This window comes from Podarcis muralis, chromosome 1 (assembly GCF_964188315.1).
Source record: "Podarcis muralis chromosome 1, rPodMur119.hap1.1, whole genome shotgun sequence".
In the NCBI taxonomy this organism is placed as follows: Eukaryota; Metazoa; Chordata; class Lepidosauria; order Squamata; family Lacertidae; genus Podarcis; species Podarcis muralis.
Window position 1 is genome coordinate 56,627,047 of NC_135655.1, and position 20,900 is coordinate 56,647,946.

The 20,900-nt window shown below is 41.5% G+C and overlaps 1 protein-coding gene across 3 annotated transcripts in view; it reads left to right on the forward strand.

Moving 5' to 3' along the window:
* SLC1A2 (solute carrier family 1 member 2) overlaps nucleotides 1–20,900 on the forward strand; it is a 91,690-nt gene that overhangs the window by 60,997 nt on the left and 9,793 nt on the right. For 2 of the 3 annotated variants that reach the window (XM_028728143.2, XM_028728139.2), the window contains exons 6-11: nucleotides 6,403–6,565; nucleotides 7,461–7,587; nucleotides 9,820–10,053; nucleotides 11,970–12,164; nucleotides 13,160–13,294; nucleotides 17,001–17,232. In XM_028728143.2, the coding sequence (XP_028583976.1) occupies nucleotides 6,403–6,565; nucleotides 7,461–7,587; nucleotides 9,820–10,053; nucleotides 11,970–12,164; nucleotides 13,160–13,294; nucleotides 17,001–17,232 (1,086 nt within the window). Of the gene's footprint in view, nucleotides 1–6,402; nucleotides 6,566–7,460; nucleotides 7,588–9,819; nucleotides 10,054–11,969; nucleotides 12,165–13,159; nucleotides 13,295–17,000; nucleotides 17,233–20,779; nucleotides 20,830–20,900 lie in introns of all 3 variants that reach the window. The other variant, XM_077929210.1, reaches the window with a different exon arrangement.

Sequence of the window (20,900 nt, forward strand, 5' to 3'; positions counted from 1 at the left end):
TATTTACCAAGAAGTAAGATTAACAGATTACAGTGGGGCTACCTTCCATGTAAACGTGCTTAGAATTGTAATCAAATCTGAGTGGCTTTAAAGGGCATGTTTATTCGATATACCATCAAAAGAAGAGTCAAATATGTAGAGGCAGTACGTTCCCAAAATTAGAACAGCATGCATTAAACGCTGAAATGAACTCTTCCTTTCCAGCTAATTGTATTTTACTGAAAGTGACAACTGGGCCCCTCAATGGGTAGAAAGCTGAGGAATGGGATAGTGGGCTGAAAGGGAAGCAAGTAGCTAGCTTACATTAGCCCCATCAGTCCTTTTATCACCCTCCCGGTGCTTATAATATTGAAAGACATGTTTATTCACGGTATCATCAAAAGGAGAGTCACATGGGTAGACAGTGTGTTCCAAAAAGTAGAACAATGTGTGTTCTGTTGCGCTGGTCTCTCCCTTTCCAGTTAATTGTGCTTAACAGGATGTGGGAATCGCCCCCTTGACTGGTAGAAAGCTGAAAGACTGGCTAAATGGGCTGACTGGGAAGCAAGCTACTAACTTCTTATATTGGCACTCTCACTCCTTTTATAAATCTCTGGGTGACTGTAATGTTAATGTCTTCTGGCAAGCAGCTCCTTTCAATTACTTCACTATTTTTTTGAGCTTTCTTTGTTCGTCGACAGTCACTTCGGTCAAGTATTTGTTAAGGTTAAGATGGATAGCTCAGCTGGTTAAGCACGACACTCTTAGTCTCAAGGTCGTGGGCGTGAGCCCCACGTTGGGCAAAAGACCACAGTCATGGACCTAACTTAGACATGTTTATTAATTTCAATGGGTCTACTCAGAGTAAAAGCTAGCAGAATACTACTCCCTGCCCACACTGTGTGTCAGCCACGATCTACAGAAGTGGGGAAAGACAGGCTTGGCCTCGGATCCAGGTTCTGTCATGTGGTGACATTGCTTGCGATTGCTGTGGCAGCCAGGGGCATTCTGAGGCGGGGTGGGTGTCATTCCAAAGGGGGGGAGACAATATGCCGACCTCTGATTGGCGGCACCTCCCAGGGCACGCACCGCTCACCACACCCCCCCAGTGTACGCCACACCCCCGGGACACGCACTATGCCCTCACGGGTGGCGCACCATGCCTCCTGGGACCAGCGCCAATCCGGGTACCAGAGCAGGTTGCTCCGCCTCTGATGGCAGCTGTAGACTGGCACAACTACCTGTTTCCCCAGCTCCACCTCCAGCCTGCATGCTTGGTTGGGCTGTGGATATGATGGTTGTCACAATCCCTTCTATTGGGTTGCGTCTGTGGTAAGGGTTAGAGTTGAGCCATTAGCTTTCATTGGCATTTATTCACAGGTCAGCGTGTTTGCAGCCCTAAGCAAGTGGCAGCCCAACAAATAAAAGTTGCATTTCGACCCCTTTTTAACTCCAGAATTTTACTTATTAAAATAAAAGAACCCCTTGCCGTACGTACCATCTTATGAACCTTCTTAAGAGAGACATTAGGCCAAATGGCTAAACTTCTTTCTTCTGGGCCTATGAATCTGGCAATCTATACAACCATGTTTCCTGTTTTATCTGATCACATATACAATTTTACCTGTATGTAAGGAAAAGGCTTCTTGGATCCTTTCTAGCAAAGATGCTAGATTCTGCTTGGTGGCCAACAGAGGCCCTTAGACATCATGTGCACTCTTACTGCCAGTCTACACAATAACTTTCGTTTCTTACATTAGTTTTCATACTGGTGGCTGCAGAATCCTGGAGTGCTTTCCAGGGTCCCTCAACAAGAAAAACAACTTCCTTGGCTTATCAGTTCACCTGCAGGGACAGTAATGTACAACAGGCTCAGCATTCTGTATGAACTGATTATCACCCTTTAACTCTTCCAAGAATCCTGTGCAATCCTTACCTGTCAACATGAAACCCTCCTTGAAGCTCAAAAAGTTGAGAATTGTGGTTTTAGAAAAATCCAAGAATAACAGTACTTGCCTCCTGCAGGTAGACATACCTGTCAACAGTGGCAGCCAGTGAGGTCATTTGTTAGGGGGGGAAATACTATTGCTGGTGGTTGCAAAGCAGTAGAGGGAGAAAGGGAATTTCCACTTTCACCTTTTGGCACCAGGAACTGGAGGTAGGGATTGGTCTGGGCCCTAGACATTTGGTTGCCTGAGGGAACTGGAAATGCCCCGGCAAGCTGGGTTACATAATATCCATTATTAAGATATTTTGACATGTGAGACTGAATATTCTACAAGCATCTCTCCCATTCTGACTGCAGAAATAGAATAAAAAAATGAAATAGCTAACCACTTGTTGCCATTTCATGAGGGACAGCTCTTTACTCTGTCTAATGTTAGGGCCAGATGGTGCAATTGCTGAATGGATAATTCCTCAGATTTGAGTGCATGGTGCTGACATCAGCAGGGGTAACTCCACTCTGTAACTCTGCACTTGCATATGAGTGACAGTGGGACGTCCCACCTCCTCCGGTGCCTAATGGTAAGGCTCTAGCACAACTTTTAATATTATACAGTGGTACCTCTGGTTACAAACTTAATTCATTCTGGAGGTCCGTTCTTAACCTGAGGTACCATTTTAGCTAATGGGACCTCCTGCTGCCGCCATGCCACTGCTGCACGATTTCTGTTCTCATCCTGAGGTAAAGTTCTTAACCCGAGGTACTACTTCCGGGTTAGCAGAGTCTGTAACCTGAGGTGTTTTGTAACCCAAGGTACCACTGTACTGTGCAAGAGTTAAACTTTGCACTCGCCTTCTGTTGGATCCCACACATTGTGGTAGTAGTAGTAGTGATAATAATCATAATCATAATATACAGTCTTCTATTTCAAGAATAAATGTTTTCCAAATAGCTTACAGGGAACTCAATAGAAGCCATTGTCTCAATGATTTTCATCACCTGCCTAACATAGGTACTGGGTGAACAGTTACCGTAAATGGCAATGCGCCTATAGGGGAAGGGCTGTAGCTGAGTGGTAGAACTTCTGTTTTGCCTGCAGAAGGTCCCGGGTTCAAGGGCAGGAATTTACCTTTTCCTCTGTTCCCACATGATTTCTACTAGCAGTTTTACCTAGCAAGCCACTTTATCAGCTGCTTCTGCCTATCAGCTTTTGAACATTCAACAGGGTGAGTTTGACTCATTCCTAAGACTTGATGTCTGTGGCCCTTTGCCCCGGAATAATTGAAGAAAAGACAAGCAGGTATGGTTTTGTAATCTTTGCCTTTATTCAAGCCATCTCCCTAAAATCAAGATAGTAAGAAACTGTGATACTTGAAGGGTGAGCAATGAATGTCAACTTACTATGGTGTTTAATTCTAAACTATGCGTCTCCTGCTTAATTGGCAAGCAAAGGGAATAATTAAGTAATTAGCAGTTAACTACTTAAAATTAAAGTCCTGCTAGACCTTCCTACAAGACCTTGAAGCTGAACTATTTAGCAGCTCCAGTATAGGAAATATCTTCATCCACAAACAAACAAATCTGCACAGCTTGCAAGAGTTTTCAGACTGCCATAATTTGCTTTGAACTAGCACTTTATTCCATTTCCTGTGACTTTAACAGGTGCAGGTTAATTAGAAATTCAGTAGATACAATTCCCACCCCCAAATATACAGCAAGAGAAATTTGAGGCTGGGCTTTTTTATTCTGGCAAGATCAAAATACCTCCATGTCCTGCTTGTTTGCGGACTTCCTGTAGGCATCTGGTTGGCTGATGTGAGAACAGGATATGGGACATGGGACCGAGGACTCTTGTTTTGATCCAGCAGGGCTCTTTGTATGTTACGGAGTCCAAGAAGTAATTTAACGTTTTGTCTACTTTTGTCCAGAGTATCAAATGGAAGGGACTGGTTGACGTGGAGACGAACTAGAGCGGCCTGTATCTAATACAAATTAATGGAATTTCAAGCTGCGTATCAAAGCCTTAGTGTTGTTAAGACAAGTTTAAGACAAGGGCCTGTATTGTAGTTACAGGGGAGGAAAGCCTAACTTGTGTTGACTCCCAGACATTTTTGCACATTCTGGGACATTGGTATGTACTTGTAGCCACTGGCTTTTTATTATGGTTCCTGTTGGTATACCAGGAATTAAATCAAGCCTGCATTGGGCATGCATGACTGACTCAGTGTGTACTAGAACAGGTGGAAGTCAGTGTGACCAAAGCTTTTCCCACAGCTGCATACAGTGCCTTAGTGATGAGAATAAATCCTGATGTGACAGTCCTTGATAACGACAGGCCTGGTCTCACCAAGGCTGCCAAAACTCCATAATTTTGCTTTGTTTCCAATAAGGTCTTCAGCAATAACCCTTCAGTTGCAGGAAATTCTGCTGTTCTCAGAGCCTTTGTAATGTTTTAAAGATGACAGAATTCTCAAGATAATAATCAACTCCATGAAAATATGTAAGAATTTTGGCTTCCTTAAGAGCTTCTGCTTTTGCTTGCTGCATTTCAAAGCCACACATTTCCGCAGGGTGCTCAGGCACATTTTTTTAGATTATTAATAAGATGTGAATGTAGTAAAATGGTTAGCGCAATCTGCATTGTTCCCTTAATCATTCATGATGCCGCTATGACTGGCAGCTTAGCAGAAAGAACAAATATAACTGTTAGCTGATTTTCCTAACTTTGTTATCTGACTAAATTGTCTGGCGAATTAACTCTTCCCCTTTTATTGAGCAAACTGCATGTGTGATTTCAGCAAGACAAAATCAACTTTGCACAGACGCTTTAGGAAGTACCTCCTGCAGACTTGAATGCCTTGCATTCCCACTGCATAGTAAAAAGGACACACAGCATTTTTTAATGACTGGTAACCTATTTTTGAATATCCACTAGATTTAGAAATTCTGCCTCTGTTCCATTGCCAGCTAGACCTTTCAAGTCATTCTTCGAATGGAGTTCGTAGATTATGGCTTGTATACAACAAAGTTGTCCTGTTTGCACAAAGACTCCTGCTTGCTCAATGAAACTTTCCCTCCCTCTCCTCTCCCTATGTACCCCCCTAAATATGCTCTGGAAGCTTGGGGGGAAACTCAGAACAGATTTTGGGGAGCTCAGAGGGCTGACAGGCATGGGAGATACCATCGTACATGTGCGCATCCTTGTGTGAATGGAATTACTTTCTTTGATACAACCCAAACTATTTATCTACTTCTCACAGAAACGATAGATAAAAATATTAGTACAGTAGTACCTCGGGTTGCATACGCTTCAGGTTACAGATTCCGCTAACCCAGAAATAGTGCTTCAGGTTAAGAACTTTGCTTCAGGATGAGAACAGAAATCGTGCTCCGGCGGCGTGGCAGCAGCAGGAGGCCCCATTAGCTAAAGTGGTGCTTCAGGTTAAGAACAGTTTCAGGTTAAGTACGGACCTCCGGAACTAATTAAGTACTTAACCTGAGGTACCACTGTACATCCAAAGATGAAAGTAAACATTGTGGGAATCATTGTACCTGCATTTGGATTTGTTCCCATATAATTTCCCTCCTGATTTGGGTAGAGTTATTGCTTTATTATAGTGATGTTTCCCCAAGGGTGGTTTTTAGGAAGCATCAGAGATGTCTTGTGTTGTTGTGCTTTCTGATGGCAGAGTTGGATTTGTGTCTCAGTCCACAGACCTTAGCACAGAGCAGCAAGGTGCATACACAAAACTGGCAATGTCCAGGGCTCCCCAAACCACAAGAGCCCTGACTGACCACCCAGAGAGCAGCAGGTGATGGAGGCAGTAGCAGAGAGGCCCTGTATCAGCATCTCCGCCAACAAGGGCATGCTGGGACTGTCACTCGCCGCCACCACGGCATCCTTTCCTTCTTTAATTTAACATCCTTTTATAGTTAGGCAGCAGCCAAGCATGTCCATGGTTACAGATGCTCATGTTATTTTTACTTTAAATATATATTATTCTTTGTCTACAACAAAACAGTGCTGAATCTCAAGTTTATCATCAGGGCAGCTGAAGCACAGTACATTTTCTTTCTGTAGTCATGATGATGCTAATTAAATGAGTTCTTTAAAATGGGAAACGGCACATGTTCAAAGTACTTCTTTTTTATTAGGGCTGGCAAACTGCTTTTTGTTTAATTTTTGCTCTAACATAACAAGGATACAAAAACTCTTGTAAAGCATGGAATGGAGATGGGGGAAGAAGCAAATGATGTAATTGTGTACTGCAGTAACATAGAGCTATGTAAATGTGTTTGTGCAAGGTTACTGAAGACAATAAAGTCCAGGGTCTAAATTTACCTAGTTGCACTGGTGATTTGCAAGGGCAGGTGCCAGAAGAAATTTAGAAGGGGGATTTCAAGCTCAGACTTTGCACTGCTTATGTAGCAGGTAACTTTACACCTAAATTTGCAGCCCTGTATTTTGATTCTTTCAGATTCAAACAGTCACCAAGAAAGTGCTTGTCCCTCAAGAGATCGATGAACCAGCCAATGCAACAGACTCCATCTTTGACATGTTGAATGAAACAGAAGTGACGCCAGAACCTCAGCTAGTCATTAAGAAAGGCCTCGAATTTAAGGATGGCATGAATGTCTTAGGTATGGGAACACTTTTAGTGCATGTGTGCTTCACGGTTATTATTGTATCAATATTGTGCATTGTTTTGAATATATTGTTATCTTGTCGTAACCCACCCTGGGACCTTAAGGTAAGAACGCTAACTAAATGATTAAATGTTTTATTGCATTCATATTATATATGCTGTAAAATGCCTTCAGACTTTTAAATTTAAAATATATGTAAAGCAATGTTCAAGTCCAATAAATCATATCACATATCCTTTACATATACTCACATTTACATATTCATTTTTGCATATCCTCCTCTGTTTATCTGTATGGTTGCAGGTGATTCCAAATCTGTTCAGTCATTGAGCATTTACACACATATACAGATGAATGCTTATCCATCTAAAAGCGGCATATGTTTATATCATTTGGTCATCGTGACAATCTTTTATATTATGATAGATTTTTTAGGAGATAAAATAAGAACAGTACATGCTTGAGTTTTCCTAGGAACACTGTTCTTCCTAGCATGGGGCAGGACTGATGGGACTTATAGGCCAAAACACCTGAAGAGCACCAAGTCATCATATAACAGGTTACTGCAAGATATTAATAGTTGTATCACATGCATCACTTGTGCGAGGGAAATTTGCCATTATCTTTTCCCCACTCTGTTCCTTGTGCCCCCCAAAAAAAACTTCTCCTGAGAGTAGAATAACACTTAGGACCCTTCCAGACCGGTGTTTTACTGGGGGTGTATTCTGCAACATGTTCATGACACAAAAATAGTCTGAACTGACTTGAAGCCTGATTTAGTAAGGTTTATTTATTTATATTTTAATTAATTAATAAGATTGCAGGAGTGTGGGTGCTTCGTTTTGACAGAGCCTCAGTAGCGTTTAATATTTTAGCATTCTTTCAACAGGACTCATTGGGTTCTTCATTGCTTTTGGTATTGCAATGGGCAAGATGGGAGAACAAGCCAAGATGATGGTGGATTTCTTCAATATCTTGAACGAGATTGTAATGAAGCTGGTAACCATGATTATGTGGTGAGTCAAAGTCATCATCTGCCAAGACACGCTAAATCCAGTTGTATTCTAGACATCATTTTGTAGCTTTTCTGTAATTTCTGCATGACCTACCTCACTATATTGGTCTGAAGCTACAGCACTTATTTCGATTGTTTGCTTTTCACAGTTGTATCCTGCCCTTAGCCCACAAAGCTCAGAATGGCATAAACAGGAGTTTTCCCCCCTCAACAGCTAGGCAGCCAGAACAGAATGTGTGAAGTTGGACCAAACTCAACCTGGGGAATTAATGGGATGCTGAGAGATTTGAGTTGAGGTCTTGTCAGTTCAAGTTCAGATGTGCCACACCACACCTCATTTGGTCAGAGAATCAAATGAGGCTGTTGCTATGTTTTTGCATATTTAATTTACTGTGGATACTCTGGGCTTTCTTCTATCAGAACACACTGGATTAGCCACAGAAGAACTTGATCTTCGCACAGCCACTGTCCCTGCATCACTGCTGGGACCGATTCCTAATACGATACATCAACAGAAGGCTTACCTTCAACCCATGACTCTTGTTCATTTGCATAGAAGAGAACATTTAGTCTATGGAGACACATTCCTTTATTTCATATCCAAAGGGACATTCTTTCCTATTATTTATGGCTACTCTCTTAGGAAAAGATCCACCCCCTCCAGCAGCTTTGGTGATTTATGAAACTCTTGTGAACACCATAATGACATAAAACAAAATTGGGCATCTGCTAAGGATGTTTCGTAACCCTTATTTAAGGATTATCCTCAGTGACCATTTCAGGAAGCAGACTGCCTGGCACCTGAGAAAACTGTGCAAAATGGGGATTGTGCGAAGCTCATAGAAGCTCCTGATTGATTTGCTGCTTCTGGGCAATGCTTGGATGGTTCATGAGAAGGTCAGATGGAGAGCAGACATTCCTTTTTTTAAAAAGCCCAGTTCCAGTTTTGCTTCCTAAATCTATCTCTCTATAAAAAATTAAGTTTCAGATTGCAAAAAAAGAAAGTTAATATAGAGCATAAGAGTGGAGATTCCTTTAAGCCACCTGCTGCTCAGCAAAATTAATCATCATCAACGATAAATAAAGCTCTCTCTGACACAGTAACCCTTGTTGGTGGGTAGGCACCAGAAATTGCTTGGGAGCCTGATATAGCCCACAGGACATGGGGTAGCCACTCCTGCTTCAAGGCCATTGTTGAAACCTTCACCTCTATTCCTGCCTGCATGGAATCCCAGCTGGAAGCTTTTCAGTAGCTTGAGTTCTGGGTATGGGCAGGGCCAGTGAGTCTCTTTGTGGGAGGTCTGGCAAGCCACCCATTCGCTAAGTGGTGTCATTATTAACTGCTGGAGGGGATGGATCATAGGAAAGAAAACAACCAAACAAAAGGTTTGCTTCTACGATATTATCAGCATGTATTAGGTTTGTCAGCAAGCAAGGTTTCGGCTGGTCTGCAAAACATTTTACTGTCTGGGCACAAGCAATGTACTGGCACAAGCAATGAAAAGCTCAGCTGAGTCAGTTAACCATCCTAACTGCCTGGCAAAAGCCACCACTAGACTTTCAGGAATTGTAAGGCTTTCTCTGGTCCAAGAAATTATCAGGGCTCTAATAATACAGTACTGCTTCTGTCGTAGCCACTCTCACAGTGCTTATCTATTAGGGGTGGAGAATTTTCCCCCCTTCTATCAAGAGCCCTTGACACACAGAATAAATCAACTACTGCTACCAGCACCCCCTGCACACAAAGGGGAGAATGCATCTGTCCTGTCTCAAAAGGGCTTTAAAATTTGGCAGTTTGTGCTGACGGAAAGCCAGCCTATTTGCACTTTCACCTCTGAAGGCACAGATCAGTTTTCAAACGTGCCAATCCTCAGGCAGAAGAGCTTTGAAGATGCTCTGGTGGCTGAGAGCCACCCCCATCTGCTTCTTCAAAGGTAAAAATAGATCTGGTCCCCTATCAGCCAGCCACTTTCAAAGCTGTCCTCAAGACTGTGGACTGAATTAAGCCAACAGGATAGTGCTATTTCAGTCAGTTTCTGCAGCATAGGGCCATGCAGCCCCTGGTCCCATCATTCAATAGTGGGGGTGTTTGGGGCTGAAAGGTTTTCCATCAAAAGGTGATAATTTAAAGCTACATGGTATAGCTTTATCAGCTGCCCTTATGATGCCGTTTCTGTTTTGAGACACAGACTTCTGCAACTGCATTCTTGTTTAATGCCGCGTTTTCTTCTAGGTACTCGCCACTGGGCATTGCCTGCCTCATCTGTGGAAAAATCATTGCAATCAAGGACCTGGAAGTAGTTGCTAGGCAACTTGGAATGTACATGGTAACTGTGATCATAGGCCTTATCATCCATGGAGGGATCTTCTTGCCTTTGCTGTACTTCGTGGTGACAAGGAAAAACCCCTTCTCATTCTTTGTGGGCATCTTTCAGGCATGGATTACTGCGCTAGGCACTGCTTCGAGGTATTTGATATGAAATGCAAAGTTAGCAACACGTTCAGGGCCATTATAAATACTTTGCTAACCAGACTTTCTCAGCTGAATGTGTGTGGATTAGCAATACCTGTGAGCTGATCAATTAACCTAAAAATGAAGAAAAGGTGTAAACCGGATTTCACGTGCCCACAAACTCAAACCTGGTTCATAGCATTAACTGCTGTGATTGCAGCTACTTGGTTCAGATGACATCTGTTCCCTCAGGGATTGCCTGCAGGAATTGGGGCTGGGTGAAAGTCTTCTCCAGGGCTGGCCTAGACCATATAATGCTGCATTGGAAGTATCATTTTCAGGGCTTTTTTTCCAGCCCGGAACTGAGTTCTGGAACCCCCTCAGATGGTGCCATTGCCACTCTAAGAGAATGAGGGAGGTGTTCATGGTGAGTTCTGGCACCTCTTTTTCTAGAAAAAAAAGCACTGGTCATTTTACCATATGACATCTAAATGAGGTAAGGGAGCTGGGCATGTTTAGCCTGGAGAAGAGGGGGTTAAGGGGTGATATGATAGTCATGTTCAAATATATAAAAGGATGTCATATAGAGGAGGGAGAAAGGTTGTTTTCTGCTGCTCCAGAGAAGCAGACACGAAGCAATGGATCCAAACTACAAGAAAGAAGATTCCACCTAAACATTAGGAAGAACTTCCTGACAGTAAGAGCTGTTCGACAGTGGAATTTGCTGCCAAGGAGTGTGGTGGAGTCTCCTTCTTTGGAGGTCTCTAAGCAGAGGCTTGACAACCATATGTCAGGAGTGCTCTGATGGTATTTCCTGCTTGGCAGGGGGTTGGACTCGATGGCCCTTGTGGTCTATTCCAACTCTATGATTCTATGATTCTATGAAATGCCATGTTAGTCCGTTCACAACTTTGATGGACAATTCATATGATGATGGATTCATCTCATATAAGAGTATAAAGGTGAATGGAGATGACAGAAATCCTTCCCTAAGCCCAGCACCCCAGGCCTAGATCACCTGCCCTAAATCCAGTCCCAGACTTGTCCTTAGCACCGATAACCGCTGGGTCTTTTCTAGTTTTCCTCTTCAGAAGTCTGACATATCTTTCCAATCAGGCAAGGCTTTCCACTTTTAGTCATGATCTTCTCTGCTTTTCCAGCAGAACCTTCTCAGGTTTCAGACATATGCCCCCACCCCAGTTAATAGGAGGCTGTCATCTCCCTCTCTTCCCAAGGCACCTCTGCCAACTGACCTCTCCTTCTCTGAGTTCTTTAGTCCCTATGACAACTAGGAGTAGTTATGTTATTAGAAATCATATCAGAGTTTTTAAAAATACTGTACAATAGCATGCATGGGGGGGGTTTCTTCTGAACATGGGGGTGTGAGGTTTAATTGTTTCCTCCCCAGTTGCATTCCCAACAAAAAATTTTCCTGTAACTATGAACCTTAAAAACTAAAGATCTTATTGGAGCCAAAGTGAGATTTTGCTTTGTGGCTCATTGCCATATGCGAGGGGTACGGTTTTTGTTGGAATTGTAACTAAGGAGGTAAGGGTTGCTGTCCTTCAGGTGAAATATTCCATCATGCCTGCTATCAATTTTGGGTTGTTTAAACAAATCATCTGCCTTGGTTTCTAATGGCACATGTTGTCACATCTGGTTTTACCCGCATTCAACAACTGTCAAAATATATACATCTACAGGGGCAAGCTTTGATCAAAACACTGTGCATAAGCAATTTTACAATCATAGAATTTATACGCTTCCATCAGTTCCAGGACGGATGAGGCAGAAGTTGAACTGTGGACAGACAGAGACCTGGTGAATGTGTGTGTAAGATGCCTAGTTGCTCCCCCAGAGTGTCAATAGAGCTATCTGTCCCAGGAAGTCTGAATTTTTCCTATAGCTTTTCATTTTGCTTTCTCCTTCAGTGCTGGTACACTGCCTGTTACCTTTCGCTGCCTTGAAGAAAACTTGGGCATTGATAAGCGTGTGACAAGATTTGTCTTGCCTGTTGGGGCCACTATTAACATGGATGGGACTGCCCTATATGAAGCTGTGGCAGCTATCTTCATAGCACAGATGAATGGAATTGCGCTGGATGGTGGACAGATAGTCACTGTCAGGTGGGTTTCTTGTCCTACACTGGAGATGGTGAAAACATGAACATTACAGACCTTGCCTGTTGCAAAGCAGTTTAAAGTTGTGAGCCTCCATTGTAATAAACAGTGAAAAGCCTTGGCTGCTTTTGCCAGTTCCCAAGTAGAGCATCACGTATTGCAACCTACATGGGAATTACACAGTTTTCTACATGAAGTAATTTCTGTGTAGGGATTTGTAAGACATGAAAGCAGACCTTGATTTCTGTCTATAACCTGCTTTCAGAGGCAGTGCTAATGTGTTGTGTAGAGATTTTCATTGTACTTGATTATAAATAATGGAAAATAAATATACTCAAGTTTAAAGGTAAAGGTACCCCTGCCCGTACGGGCCAGTCGTGTCTGACTCTAGGGTTGTGCGCCCATCTCACTTAAGAGACCTGGGGCCAGCGCTGTCCGGAGACACTTCCGGGTCACGTGGCCAGCGTGATGAAGCTGCTCTGGCGAGCCAGCACCAGCGCAGCACACAGAAACGCCATTTACCTTCCCGCTATAAAGTGGTACCTATTTATCTACTTGCACTTGGGGGTGCTTTCGAACTGCTAGGTGGGCAGGAGCTGGGACCGAAAGACGGGAGCTCACCCTGCCGCGGGGATTCGAACCGCCGACCATGCGATCGGCAAGTCCTAGGCACTGAGGTTTTACCCACAGCGCCACCCGTGTCCCATACTCAAGTTAGCATGAGTTAAATAAATCACATATTGCTTTAATCAAAAATCATTAAATAAGAGTGCTTATGGAAAACAAATGTTTTTTTTTGCAAAATCAAAAGACTGGTGTGTTAATAAAACTACTTTAAACTCAGTCAAAATCTTCTAAATTACAATATTAGAGGCTGCACTGAAATAACAGGGAATGTGTTCCTACAGAAGTTGGAGTGATCAAGCAGTTCCCATATTTGTAAGAGAAACACTAACTAAGAGAAGGCCCAACTAAACAAGTGAATGTGTTTAATTTCACAGTCTGACAGCTACGCTTGCAAGTGTTGGAGCTGCGAGTATACCCAGTGCAGGATTGGTGACCATGCTTCTCATCCTCACTGCAGTGGGCCTTCCCACACAGGACATCAGCTTACTTGTTGCTGTAGATTGGCTTTTGTAAGTAACATTAAAGAAACTTGTCACTTTTCTCCAAACAGTGATGATGTGGCTTAACTACCCATTCAGGTGTCAACTCCTTCATGATCAATAATGCTTGCTACGAGAAGCACTCCTGGATGTGCAGCAGCTGACCAATGTTTATGCAACAAAGCATTTAAAGGAAATGCACACAGATTGTTTCTGATACCCAACTGTAGCGAACTTGGAGTGGAGCAGAAATCGGCAAGCATTGTTTGCAGATAGTAGGAGGATGTTAACTTAAAGCATGTGGTTGTTTGCTGTTTCAAGGAAATGTCATTGAAGTAAAAACATTTCACTTGATGGAGAAGTCCTGCCTCCTAAATGGACAAAGCCATAATTCAGCTGCAGAGGCAAGGTGTTAGCGAGGGGGTAGGGCTAAGGGCTTACCATTGTGTTTCTGATCATTCTCATGTGGTAAAAAATACCTGTCCCCTGAAGCAAGCCCTGTGGCGAACTGTGCTGCTGACATTTGCTTCTTTAGAAAAGGTCAGATTGAGCAAGACAATATCATGGCAGCGCAAAGGAAAAGAAGCTCAAACCTTCCATAGAGGAATTGATGCCATAGAGGAACTGATGGGAGTATCTGGGCTTTTCACAGCACAATCCTAGGCATCTTCTGAGAAATAATTGAGAGATTTCGCACTGATTCACACAATCTTCCCTGGGCCTTTTTTCAAATTAGTTTCACTTTACTGTGCATTTGTGTGTGTTAAGAGTGCACTATACAAAATACTCAATAAAATACTGTTAGAAATAATTGCAGCTTTATAGTATGGTCATGTAATATACAGACCTTCCTCTCTTCTTTTTCTTGTAAAGGCTATTTCACCCTAAAAAGAATTCTTCTGAGACAGGTCTTCTGTCAGGTTTTAAACCTGAAGTGGCCCATAATTAGTCTACTTAGATCAGGGGTGCCCAAACTTCAAAGAGGACCAGATTTGATGTGAGGGCCAACCAAGTGTGAGGGCTTTTTGAACTTTTTTTGTGAAATGAAGTTGAGCTTTTTTTACAATTTTACCCCAAAGTTCTTAAGCTTTTTTTTAGAATTGAAGTTTACCCCAAAGTTGTTGAGCTTTTTCTTGGATTTTACCTCAGGGCATTTACTGCCACGGGGGCTGGATTAAATCGACTGGCAGGCCTGATTAGGCCGCCAAAACAGAAAAAGAGAGAGAGAAAATAGTAAGAACATGTCCCCAGTAAGAGTATTGCTGTTATGCATGTGATGTCTAGATTGCAGGTAGTTTGGATTCCAGGAGATCTTCCCATTGGTGCTGGTGGGGCAGCTTGAAATCCTTTCCCAAAGGACTATTGTATCTAGCAATTATATCAGTGCACCTTGTAAGTCTGTTACAGTTACTGAATAAAGCAGAAATATATTTTATTGTTGAGAAGCACCCAAGCAAACTTCTTACAAGTCCTGAGGTATAAAATATGTCTGGGGTTTTTTAAGTACTTTTGGTATGAGCTAAATAGACTGACATGAATGAAATCTGGGAAGAAGGAAAAAAACATGGGGAAAAAACATACAAGGGTAGTCATTCTTCATTATGAAAACTGAAATATTAAGAAACCAGGTCATTCACTTAAAATTTATCAGGAGTAAACCTTTTCCAATTTATTATACTGTGTCAATCCTGATTCAAAATTGCTGTAATACTGGGTTGCAAACTCCATCTTTAAAATTATATAAAATATGCTGGATTTTATTTTATTTCTTTTGCTCTGTTTAGTGTAGGGAAGATATATACAGACTTCACAAGGAAATCTTTTTTAAAGTGTTCTGATCTCCTGCTGTTCCTCCACTCCAAAGTGAACAAAAATGGCATTTTAAAGAACAGTGTTATTTGTCCACAGCTGGAATTAATCCAGAGTCATTAGTGGTAGCCAAGAACTGCAAGTTTCCAAAGGGGAAATTGACAAGCTTAGCAAATGTCACGGAAAGGTCTCCAGCACAGAGATGCTATGCCCAAAGAAATGGAGAATTAGAAAGGGCCTTCTTGTGTAAATGGTTCATGTTCAGCTTCTAAAATGCTCGCTGAAATGTAGAGCTACCACTGCAAATTTAGCGTGAACACCTGATTTTTCTTCCCCTTTGGCATTCTGTGAAACCAAGCCAAAAAATCCATGATTTATGACTGAAAAATGCCTGGGGGAATCACATTTTAATTTTTAGTACTTAGGCCTGGTGCTAAATAATAAGTTGAGGAACAATGAGGGCCTATGTAAATGAAATGGACATACCATGAAGGTTGTCTGAAATTACTCTCTATGGTAGCTTTCTCCACATAGGAAGGTTTCAGCATGCAGTGCAACACCTCACAGAAGGGGGATGTTTCTCCATCTCACTGCAAACTTACAAAATGATTGTTGTGGAATGAAGAAAACCACCTGATTGGCACAATGACTGACTGCCATGATACACAGATGTAGTCATCATGGGAAGCAGTTGAATTAAAGGTTCTCTGACCCCTATTAAAACTGGGCTGGTAGTAAGTGAACCGCCACACCTACAGATGCCAGGCTTCTTTGGGGCAAGTGTTTCACAATTGTACACTTCATATCCACACACAGTGATAAGGAATGGGTGCTGCAAGTGGATTGTTTCATGCAATCTAACTGAAATTTATAACCGACCTGCTGCTGAACGCTATTTTGGCACCTGTTTATAGAAGGTTCGGTATTGGTCATCTACAAGGAAACAGATTTCTAAGCGTCATCTCCTTTGGCAGTGGCTTAACAGGTGAAGACAAAAGAGAAGGGCATTTTAAATGATATGTATATCATTCTAAATTGTTGGTGCATTCCAACAATAATCTTAAACAGATTATTTTTGAAACCATGATATTAAGAAGAGAATGAAACAAAAATGGTAATCTGATTAGCATTTTAGAATAAAATCAGTGTATTCAATGACCATTTCTATTCAATTCCCTGCTTCTGTTTCTGAAAAAAATGTATTTTGACCATATCTTAGGCTTGCCATATGTCAGGAAAATGCCTGACATGTTCTGGTTTTCGGGTGTAAAAATGGTGTATGGGGAGAATTTTGCTGAATAGGCAAAATGTCAGGGAAAACCCAGATGTATGGCAACGTGATGGAAAAAGCAGTGGAAACAGTTCCAAAAAGCTTAAAATCACTATTTTGGTGAAGGCAAGTTGGGTTTGTTCCTAAAAAAGCCCAAGAACTTTGCAGGTGTCAGGAACCTACCATATCTGTACTGTGATCTGATAATAATTATTTTTGTGTGGAACACTTATAAAGTGCTTAAAATACACTAAGCAATGTTAGAAGTTTGGTAAAAATGGGGATGTGACTGCACAGACCTTCTATGAATCTGGTTTTTTTCAGTAGGGCAAAATCTACAGTCATGTCACTATTTGATTACATAGATGAACCTTTAAAAGAAAAAGAGTTGCCCCATTTTTTTCCACTTCTTGATGGGATTTCTCTGTACAAAATGAACATGTGCAGCTTCTCAGAAATCCCAAGAGACTGTGGGAACTACCCATTTTTTTCCCTTTGCAGCATCAGGGTCATGCAAATTATGAGATCTCTTGACTATAATTCTTTTTCAAATGTTAAAAGGAACATAAAGCTAGTAAAGGTTAAAGTAACCACTTTAGGTGTAAGATATGACACTCAGGTCTACTTTAACATCCTGCTGATGCTTTGCTATTGCAGAGATCGAATGAGAACCTCTGTCAATGTTGTGGGAGATTCCTTTGGAGCTGGCATTGTCTATCACCTCTCCAAGGCAGAGTTGGAAAACATTGATGCCCATCACAAAGGGCACGAAGATATTGAAATGACCAAGACACAGTCCATTTATGATGACATGAAAAACCACAGGGAAAACAACTCAAACCAGTGTGTTTATACAGCCCACAACTCTGTCATAATAGATGAGTGCAAGGTACCTTTCACATTTATGGATATTGAGACTTGCATCTAGTCAATCATACTTCATCTTCCTTTGTTTTTTAACCTGCATGTATTTTTTTAAAAAATGTATCACTAATAATGGGACAATGCTGCATGCTATGTTGATCAGTTTAAAGACGTGGGTACATATATTGTTTGCTTTCTTTGAGTATTTAAATTGCTAATGCATGCCATGTTTACAAATAACATTGTGTTCTACAGGGTGTTTTGGAAGGCAGTGCAATGCAATGGGGGAATATTGTTCAGTTAAGCATTCTTATAGCTTCCCGTTACAAGAAAGGTTGCAAATGCAGTTAATAAGGCCTATAGATAAATAGGAGAATTGATGTGGCAATTGGAACGGTTAAAACTGCCTAAAAACAAACAAACAAAAAAATCTCCACCATTTTCTCCTCCAGATCAGAGCAATTCTGTTGCCTTTGTGTGTTTGGAGAATCCATGATGGAGCAGCTACCACATTTAAAGCCCTGCTGAGTAGCTGTAGCCTGAGCAGGAGGCTTCCCCTCTCTGTTGGCATCTTCTGTTTCTTTCCCTCCCCTCTCATGGACCGCAGGTGGTGAAGGGGGTCAACAACACCAATTCCAGGGGTGACATAGTTTGGGAGCTTTGGGGGGAGTGTGTCAGGGGAACTAGGGGACTTAGAATCCTGTAGGTCCATGACCTCCCCCAACATGCCTCCTGAACTCCATGTTTCAGACCACACCACCGGTGGAACACCACTAACAGGCCATACAAGAGGATCTCCAGCATCGTAAGTGTCATCCTGCTGGAGGACTTCTCTTTCCACTGGTGGAATGGCACTTCCTCCACTTCTTCTCATCCCCCAGCCAACCAAATGTGATTTTGGCCTTTTAAATGATATTTAAAAGTGACAGTTCAGAGCGCAAGATAGTTAACTGTTTGGAAACAGAAGTTCAGTCGAATCCAGAGATTTTTCTTGTGCATCCTGCAGGGAGGAGCAGAAGCAACACAAAAGTCATTTGTTTCAGTGGGTTATGTTCCAGGAGCCTGCCATTTTCCCGAGTAGAAAAAGGCAGAAATTGGAAGCACACTTCCTTGCTTCTTTTGAAATCAACAGCAGATACTTCCAAGTGAACGTAATTAAGATCAGGCTGTAAGGAAACTGGAGGAGAAAATATGAAGCTGTTTCTATTTATATACAGTTAGGGGGAGCAAAGATATGCTCAAGAAAGAAGCACATTCTCATGCTTTCCCTGAACCCAAATAAATGCAAAGCCTGTCCTATTGTGGATCGATGCTTTCCATGACACACTGTAGAGACACATGCACTGTACCTCGTCCTCAGCAACTGAGAGCTCTTGTGCTCGCCATAATATTTATGCTTTATTTTCATTTTCATTGTGGGCCATTCCAATGCCATTTTTTGTGATTTCTGTCTATTGCTGTTTGTAAATTATTTGGTTCAAGAAGAGATTATAACAAGAATTGACCTGACCAAGAGTTACATGAACTTGAGGAAACTCCATGGCTGAATGAGAAACTAATTTGGATGCTTTGCATCTTGCTTCCAAACTCATCCTTGTGGACGCATCACTGTTGTCTAGCATGATGTCTGAATGTAGCCATTGGCGAGACTGGGCCTGGCTGGAGAATTGAACTGAACAAACATTTTTCTTTAGGCAGATCTACAGTTTTCCCTAATGTGCTGTCATTAAAGGATTGCCATAGCCATTTCAGATTTTGATTAATGTTTCAGCTGGATAGTCATCAAGCTCACTTACTTGATACTGATATTTCTAAGTCCCAGTAGGGAGAACAGAGGAGAGAAACCATTGATGGCTGCGTACAACATCAGGTTTCTAAAATCACACAAGTAATTTAAAAATAACAAAGCTTTGCCTGTAACTAAAAACAATTTGACAGAAAGGCTTTATAAATATGCCAGTTCTAAAGAAAGGCACCATTGCTCTGACATTATGCCTAGGACCTGAGTTTATTTCTCTGAAGTAGGCATCTACTGTTTTAAACATTTCTCAGATCACATAGTTATGTATAATAATAAAGTGTAGAAGAATCCCATGGTTAAAAAATTGAGCCCCTTTGAGTTAAGCACATAGTTCAGTCATGCTCATTTAAATACTGTATATTGAAAATCTGGACAGAAAAGTTGTTGAGCCTTTAAAATATTATTATTTTAAGTTTTGACCAAACTTTTTGAGTCTTTTTGCATGCAAAGTCTCAACAAACATCGCCGAAAACGACAATGCCTACAGGGGTTGCCATATGTCCGGATTTCCCCAGACATTTCAGCGATTCCTGCCCAGACTCAGTTTCCAACTGCTGATTGCCAGCTATGTACAGGAAATTCCAGACACATGGCAACCCTATTAAATTTGTCTGGATTATTCCTGATAAGTTTAAAAAATTACAAGCAGTGCAGAAAAGTATGTGAATGAAATTGTAGAAAATGCCCTGCAAGAGAGAAGTTTGCTGCAACTCTGGTCAGTGGTTGTTGTTTCTTTGTCTCAAGTATTAATATAATGACATGTCATTTCTACTTAATATTCTAAACAGCTTCCTAGTTTGATTGCTTTGCACAGCTAATGTATGCTTTATTAGCAAGCTATGTCGATTGTTGTTGCATGGGCTGTTTTTCTGTATTATTATTTTTTTAAATCACAATTCACATCACTTCCTTTGCAAACTAACCTATAATTTCAGTTCCAAATATGTGGTGTATTCTGTTCTTTATAATGCATGTGTTTCCCTTTTAATTATCTAAGAAAGAGGCTGGCTTTGTTTCAAACATGGGTACATTGTCATGATTTCATGTCCCAATGCTCCCATGCGTCCAGTTTGTCCATCATGTGGAATATCAGTCCTGTCTTTAAGTTTTCATGCGAAGCTGAGGACAGTAACATGAAAGGTAAGCTAGGAAATAATGGGGTTCTGTTTAGAATTAGATGAAAGACTCCCTTACTATGTAAAGGTCCAGTTCATTTCTGCCCAGTCAAACAAGCACATTGGCCATTTTGGCTTATCTAGCCATGCATAGCACATCTCCACTGGGGGAAAAAGGTGGCGCATGGCTGGCTGTGGGGTTGTTGTTTTTTTCCTTTAGAAAAAATATTGACTGCTGAGATGTTGCTTACAAGCCAGTATTTCCCATGGAATGATTTACCATTCATGGTCTTCCACAATTGTTATCAAGTTAACATTGAAGTGTGAACTTTTAACTGAGACTCTGATATGGCTGTTTGTGGTTTTGTATGTAAAATGCAGCCTTGTTAAGTATGGTTTGACTCAGTTGTAAGTTGCACCTTCAACATTACACGATCGGACACAGTAGTGAACAATGATGTTTCCCAGCAGGTCCTTGTGGAGGATCAATTCTGCCGTTTGCTACTTAGCTTTTTGTAACATATGTGCATATGTATGTGTGTATGATTCACATATACCGGTATGTGTAATCTGTGCACATCGGGCCTATAGACATGATTTCTCAACATTCTGCTTTGCGGACAGAGCACTATTGTAATTTTGAGTTCTTCCTGCAGATTGAGAAACATTGAAAGGGCAGAACTGATTCAGTACAAAATAAAAACACGTATGTATATTTTCACACATGGATTTAATGTAAATCTTGTAAATATTCAGTTTTGCTGTTTAATTCTTGAC